The sequence below is a fragment of the Nestor notabilis genome, unplaced genomic scaffold (assembly GCF_000696875.1).
Source record: "Nestor notabilis isolate BGI_N333 unplaced genomic scaffold, ASM69687v1 scaffold16937, whole genome shotgun sequence".
In the NCBI taxonomy this organism is placed as follows: Eukaryota; Metazoa; Chordata; class Aves; order Psittaciformes; family Psittacidae; genus Nestor; species Nestor notabilis.
In genome coordinates this window covers 13197-20598 of record NW_009935339.1, presented here as the reverse complement: position 1 = coordinate 20598, position 7402 = coordinate 13197, and the positions used below count along the sequence as shown (strand labels likewise).

The window sequence follows — 7402 nt, the reverse complement described above, 5'->3', positions numbered from 1 at the left end:
CAGCAGGAAGAAGCAGCAGGCAGGATTAGCAGGCAGGCTCCCTGTGCTGGCAGCATCACAGGGTGAAGCATGGCCTTTGCCCAGCTGAGACCTCTCCAGGTCAGTGTTAGACAAGGGGTGCTGCAGCCCCCCTGGTTCAGCTTAAGGTGTCCCACTCTCCAGCCTGCCCCCCCCCAAACTGGGATCAGTCTGGAGCCCTTAAAGCCTGGATGAGCCCATCTCTGGGAGGGCAAGAGGGACAGAAGAAGACACAGAAGAGTCCTGTCTCCCTTTGCCAGGCAGAGCTGACAGCTCGAGCAGGGTGCAGGGGGTGCATGTGTGTGTGATCAAAGCAGCAAGAGGAGGAACCTTACTGCAGTAGGACTGCTTCTCATCTGACTTGTCCTTGCAGTGGACGACACCATCGCAGGTTCGGCTGAAGTCAATGCAGTCGCCGTTCCCACATTCGAACTCGTGCACGTTGCAGGTGGAATTCAGAGCTGCGAAGGACATGGATGAACGTCAGAGACCGGCCTCTCCTGCCCTTCCCATCCCCACCAGCTCCTCCTTCCACATCCCCACCACCTTTGCAGGTGAAATCCTCCTGCAGGACACGCTCCCCACGGCAGGAGCAGTTGACGTGCCCTTTGGGCGTGAGCAGGCAGAGATCCTGGCAGCCACCATTGTTCACCCTGCACGGGGACAGCTCACCTAGGACAGAGGGAGAGCAAGTCACACCAAGGACAGAACCTACAGTCCCTTCCCCTCGTCCTCCCCAGGCTCTTCAGGTGGGGCTATGGGGATGCACAGCGCTGGGGTACCCAGTCTTCCCTGATCTTGCAAGGAGGATGCCCTGGGAAAAGCAAACAAACAGGGAACCCTCCAGCCTGCACAGGGTTGGAGATGGAAATGCCGTAGAGTGAGGGTCCTGAAGGGGCAAAGGGAGGCCACAAAGGATGGTGGGACGGGTGCCCCTCCCCTGTCACTGCCGGGGAGGGAGCAGAGGCAGGGGTCTCTGCATCCTTACAGCTGTCCGTGTCGTTGGCCACAGCAATGATGCCCATGGGCTGCTGGGGGATGTCAACACGCAGGAGCTTCATGTCGGTGCCCACGTACTTGTTGGCTCGTTGCACAGCCCTGCGCACCCAGTCCGTCCAGAAGATGTAATCACCGTAGACAGCCAGGCCAAAGGGGTGCACGGGCTCTGATTTCAGGATCACCTACCAGACATGGACACACTGTGAGCACGAGGGAGACCACCCCAAAGGCAACGTGTCCCCGTGTGTCCCCCACGCCCTCGGACAACGCGCCAGCCCCATCCCTGCACTCACGTGGCGGTGGGAGCCGTCGTATTCACAGCGCTCGATTTTGTCCAGTGTGGCATCAGAGAAGTAGATCTTCTCAGCCTTGTGGTCAATGGCCAGCCCATTGGGTGTCCGTATGTCCTGGTCAATGATGATGAGGACGTTGGCACCAGAGAGGGTGGCACGCATGATGCTGGGGTGCTGCTCATTCCAGTTGGTCCAGAACATCAGGCTGGAAGGGGAGAGACACGCAATGGCTTTACAACCTCAACTCTCTGCTACGTACACATTGGCTCAGCCCACCCCTCTGCTGTGGGGCCTCCAGGGACTTTAGGGTGGATGGGATGTTGTGGGGTGGGAGAGGGAAAACGTGGTACCCCATGGAGCCAGCCAGGCAGGGAAGGGGATGGGACTTCGGGGTGCTGAGCGATGTGTGGGGAGCCAGGCACAGGGCCTTTCCTCTGTGGGTCCAACACCCTCTCTGCTGGGAACCGGTGCTTCCACCCCAGTGGGGGGGTGTCCTGGATGCTGGCCCTGGGGACCTCGCATGGCCACTCACTTCTGACACTCATCCAGCACGAAGGCGCGGGGGTGATCGTCCCCCGACATGGTGATCACCGTCTCCCTCTCGAAGGCGCCCAGGCGGCTCTGGTCCACGGTGTGGCGGGGGGTGGTGGGGGGGGTGTCCCAGCCGCGGTGGTACGCCAGCCCCTCCACCGAGCCCACGTCTGCAGGGGGAGGTACAGGCCAGGGGCATGTCAGCCCGCACTGACTGTGACACCCAGATGCATCTTCTTTGGCAACCTGAAGTTATTGCTTCTAATTACACGCCCCCCCAGAGGCTCTGGCTGCTTCTAACGCCACCTGAAGGGTGCAGGACTGGGCTGGTGTCTGTGCTAAGGGGTGAGATGGGACCACATCTCATTGAGGAGCCTCCTGGGCTTTACCAACCCAGCAACGACACTTCCTTAGAGGAAGGCTGAGCAATGTTCACTGACAACAAAACAAGGTGTTGAACCTGTGCTCTGATCATCAGCCCTGCACTGGCCAGTCCTGGTCCCCCTGTCCCCACAGCATCTGCACTGGGAAGGGAAAGGGTCTCCCTCTGCTAGGGGAGAGCTGACACCCAGAGGCACAAGGTGACAGGACAAAGACTTGTGGTCGACCAGGAAGTCCTTCTCTCCAGCTCCCAGGCCAGGAACTTGAACTGCTCACCCATCCTTCCTCCCTAAGGACCAGCAAAAGGCTTAATGAACCATCTGTGAGAGCTGGGCCCTGCCCTCCCGATCTCAGTGACAGCGGCTGTCCCAGGTGCCAAATGCAAATACCTTCATTAGCAAGCACATCTATAACCCTTGCTGGAGATGCTCCCCAGCGGCAGAGCAGCAGACGTGGGCTTTCAACTGCTGCAGGAGCCAATGCAACCATCTGAGCGCAAACAGAGGCTGGAGGTGAGGGTGGGGCAAGGTTTGCTCAGGCTCAGCGGGTCTGTCTTGGAAGTCAAATGCAAACAGGGAGCAGCTCCCAGATTTGCTGCAGTGCCTTGTTTCTAGAGCAGTGCCTACCCACGTGCACGCCTCAGCCTCGTGATACGCTCTCCTTGCCAGAACAAGCTCTGCAAGGCTGCTCCTGATCCCTGCGTCCTCCACCACAGGCTGCTGCCTCTTCCAGAGGCTTTAGGAGAAAGCTCATAGCTGAACCCTTAACATCTCCCACTCCAAGCGCCTCCCAAACACCAAAACACTTTAACTTTGGGTGAGGAAAGAGGGAGTTCAGGAAGAAGTGGTTGAGGAGAACACAAAAGAGGGGTCCGAGGGCTCAAAGAGGGCCGCCTGCGACACTCACTCTCCACGATGGTCTTGCGCCCAGTGCCATCGTCGTTGATCTGCTGGATGTTTCCGAAGTGGATGTCGCTGTAGAATATGCGGTTGCTGCCCTTGGAGCCGTAGCGGTAGTCAAAGGCCAAGGCAATGACGTTCTTCATGTGCTCCGCGTCCTCGAAGGGCTTGATGGGCGCGTTGAGGTTGTTCTCGTCTGACAGGTGGATGCTCTTGAGGATGGTGCGCTCCGAGTACAGCAGGTAACCATCGTAGTCCCGGCAGCTCACCCCGTCCTCGGACAGCATGCCATGGGCGCAGGCACACGTCCGCTGCCCGCTGCCACGGAACAGGCAGAGCTGCTGGCAGCCCCCGTTGTTCTGGGCACAGATGTTGGTGCCTGGGGAGGAACAGGGGGACTGTTGGAGGGGCTGGGCAGGCTCTGCGGGTGGGATGCTCCCCCAGCGCTCAGCCGCTATTCCCCGCTCCCCCATTCCCGGAGGACGCTGACCCCCTGCTCCCCACGCACCCTTCTGCCTGGCCCGGTTGAAGACTTTGATGTCCTTGAGCTGCACACCGATCCCCGTCCGCAGGGACACCGACTCGGTGGCGTTGTCCTTGTTGCCTCTTTTGATGGAGCCATTGGCGTGAGTCCTAAAGAAGGGATGGAGCCAGTGAGCGACCGATACGGGGCCAAACCCAGCAGCACCCTGTGGTGGGACCCATAGCACCCACTTTCCGAGGCACCCCCAACACCACCACATCCCTCGGACCCTGTACCTGTCGCTCCAGTAAATGTACTCCTCAAAGACCGACACGGAGAACATGTCCATGTTGTTGCTGGACAGAACAACCTCTCGGTTTTCACCCGTCTCCAGGTCAATACGTTCAATCTTGTCCGTCCGCGCATCGCACCAGTAAAGTTTCCCATCCTGAGGTGATGAGAAAGCAGCTGAGTCAGCAATGGAGCAGTGCACTGGGGTGGCACTAAGGCACCCTCTGCATCTCCCACCACATGGGAAGGTGCCAGGGTTCCTTTGGAACAACCCTCCCTGCACTGCAGAGGAGCCTCCATGGCCCTGGCAAAGCCCTGTCCCACCAGGAGGAGCAGGGCTGGAGGGACCCCTGGGCCCACTGTACCTCGTAGTCGACGGATATCCCATTAGGCCAACTGATGCTGACGTTAACCAGCACCATCCGCTCGGTGCCATCCAGGCGTGAGCGTTCAATGCGGGGGTACTGCCCCCACTCTGTCCAGAACAGGTACCTGCAGGGGACAGCACGGATGTGACCAAGGGGATGGGCAGGAGCAGCACCCTCAGGCCTTTTAGACAAACGTTTCTCCCCCTCATCCCTCCTGCCCTGCCAGGATCCCATGTGCTCGCAGGGAAAGGAGCACTGCGTTCAGCTGGATGCAGCCCAGAAACCAGGCACAAACATCCCATGTCCTCCATCCTTCCCCGCATCCAAACAACAATCCTCTCCCTGTGTCTGGCCAGAGCTGGAGCTGGTCTGGGGAGGCTCCACTTGGACTTTCTGAGATGCTGGCAGCCATGAAGTCACGGGTTGCTCCCAGGAAGCTCAGTTAAACCCAGCTGCTTTGGGCAGCTTTGTGCAGTGTCTCACCCCTTCTCTGGATGGACCGTGATGGCCCGCGGCTTGTCCAACCCCTGTGAGATGACCACGTAGCGGAAGGACCCATTCAGCCTGGCCACCTCGATCACATCAAAGCCCTGGTCCGTCCAGTAGATGTTTCCTGCAGAGAGGGGATGGTGAACACAGCCTTGAGCCCTGTTCCCACCCGCTCCTCCCTGCTCCGGAGCCCCATCTCACCGGCGATCCAGTCCACAGCAATGCCCTCCACGCGGCCAATGCCGTTGGTGACCACGTCCTCCCGCCACGTCTGGTCCCGCTTGGCCCTGCTGATGGTGCTCAGACCCATGTCCACCCAGTAAATGGTGTCATTCTCTGCCAGGCAGGAGAAGGGGTGTCAGTGACCACCTTTAGGTCACCCCAAGAGCAGCACAGACCCAGGCTGAGCACCCCAAGGCCCCAGTGTGAGGACCTGGAACCCTCCCCCAGAGCTGCTGAGGGGAGATGCTATAGGGCAGAGGAGCGTCTGGGGACAGTCCCCTCACACTCCTCAGCCTCTCCAGCCCCGTTGTCCCACTCCCAGCCCCTGCATCACCTGCATGGAAGTCGATCCCCACAGCCAAGGAGGTTCCTGACACAGGCACGAGAGCATCTGACTTGTCATTGGGGTCCAGGGGAATGCCACGTATCCCCTCGTGGACTGAATACAGGAGGAAGGAGCCAACACCTGTAACACGGATGGTGTGGGGTGACACACTTACATGGGCAGCACTGTGCTTTCTCCAGGAAGGAGGGGTGCCCCTGCTTCACTTGGGTCCCTGCATGCCAGGGACTAACCAGGATGAACATAAGGAGGAAAAGGATGGCTTTCACCACCACGCTGGGCAGGGGAAGGGATGGCAAAGCTTATGGAAAGAGGGCAGGGAACAACCCACTCTAAACCACACAGAGTCTGGGATGAGGCTGTGGGTGGCTGGGGCAGGAACACAATGAACAGCCTCAAAGCCCTTCCCTGCTCAGCTCTGCAAGGGGGCTGTGTACAAGCCTTATCCTGGTCCCCCTGGGGGCAGAAAGCCCCAGAGGAGCCTGTCTGAGGGGTCCTGATCCACGCAGGGCACAGGGGAGGAATGAGCAAAGCCTCTTTCCAGAGCGCTGGCAAAGGCTCTGCGCCGCATCTGGGTCAGGGCAGTGCTTGTTATTCAGTCCCTGCCCTGACCCAGATGGTGCAGCAGCTCTGCCAGCGCCCTCCAAAAACACCAAGAACATTCTGCACACAAACAGCCTTTGAGAGGCCCTGGCAGTGACCAGGCTCTTCCCTCCCAAGGGAGATGATGGCAAACTCGGCCGAGACTGGGGATGTGCAGAGCAAACGCCTCCCAGCCCCGTTCCCAGTGATCCAAACCCGCTGACGTCAGCAGGGCTTCAACCAGTTCTCCGAGGGCCCCCCCTCTTGCTGAGCCCAGAGCCCCCAGTGCCCATGATATCGCTGCAGGAACAGCCCACCCGAGGGTCCCCAGTGTCCCCCCAGTGCCTCTCTACAGCACAGGGCAGTCAGGGGAGCCCATAAGCAGCCGAAGCCAAAGCAGCTCCCCATGCAGCACCAGCAGACATGGAGAAGAGAAGCTGCGGGGAGACCTCAGAGCAGCTTCCAATATCTGATTCCATGATTCCATGTCTGCACAGCACCATGTGGCACAGCAGAGCTGGGGTGTGCAGCAGGTATGGGGGGTCTCTGTGCTCACCTTCGCAGGACTGCTGCCCGCTCTTCAGGCTGTAGCCCGCAGTGCACATGCAGGACCGGGAGGTCTCAGAAGTGGGGAGGCAGAGCTGAGAGCAGTCCCCATTATTCTGGCTGCAGGGGTTGGTTCCAGCTGCCATGGACAGAGAAAGGGGTTGAGGATGGGCTCCGAGAGCCACCAGGACACCATGGTCCAGCTCTGGCCCCACTGGCCCCACAGCCACTGCCCAGCCCTGTGCTCACCTTGCTGGATGCTCTCGTCGTACACCTTCATGTGCATCACCAGCGTGGTGCTGTTGCGCAGCACCGTCACCTCCGTCCCGTCCTTCTTGTTGCAGGTGCCCATCCTCTCGGAGGCCTGGTCAGCCCACCAGAGCTTGTCGCCTGGGAGGAGAAGACAGGAACATGCAGCAGCTTTCCCCCCTCCCCTCCCACCCCAGGAGCAAAGAGCAGTGGATCCACACAGATTTAGAGCCTGGAAAAAGGGGCCTGAGCTCAGCCTTTGGTGGAGAAGCATCCCCTGCACTGCTGCTAGAGGTGGCCACAAGCAGCCTGTGCTTGGGCAGGGCCAGGAGGAAAGGAAAGGGCTTTGTGAACGGCACCCACCACCCTGCCAGCTCTCACCCATGATGGCCAGGGCGGTCGCCTTGCTCAGCTGACTCTTGATGGACTCGATCACCTCCAGATTGCTGCCATCCAGGTTGCACCTATTGATGGTGCCATTGCCAGAGCTGATCCAGTACAGTTTGCTCTCTGGGTAGTCGATGGCCAGTCCTAGAAAGCAAGGGACCATCAGTGCCCCAGCAGCATGTAGGGACCATCCATCCCCGTCTGGGAGGCAGGACGATGGGCAGAGCAGATGGGGTGACGCAGAGAACAGGCACGTGAGGTCAGGGTGACCCAGCACGAACCAGCTGCCAACCCCTACGGAGCTCAAGGCTTTTAGGGCCAGGAAGGGCGCCGTGGGGCGG

General features: G+C 59.8%; 1 protein-coding gene across 1 annotated transcript in view; it reads right to left on the bottom strand.

The window, feature by feature from the left end:
• LOC104408254 (low-density lipoprotein receptor-related protein 1-like) overlaps positions 1-7402 on the bottom strand; it is a gene marked incomplete at both ends in the record, with an annotated part of 22819 nt that overhangs the window by 2661 nt on the left and 12756 nt on the right. Inside the window, 15 exon segments of the mRNA XM_010017801.1 lie at positions 354-479; positions 565-690; positions 1007-1199; positions 1311-1515; positions 1843-2011; positions 3129-3500; positions 3630-3754; positions 3881-4032; positions 4241-4367; positions 4727-4856; positions 4934-5068; positions 5289-5420; positions 6436-6564; positions 6675-6815; positions 7056-7205. Coding sequence (XP_010016103.1) covers positions 354-479; positions 565-690; positions 1007-1199; positions 1311-1515; positions 1843-2011; positions 3129-3500; positions 3630-3754; positions 3881-4032; positions 4241-4367; positions 4727-4856; positions 4934-5068; positions 5289-5420; positions 6436-6564; positions 6675-6815; positions 7056-7205 — 2412 coding nt within the window.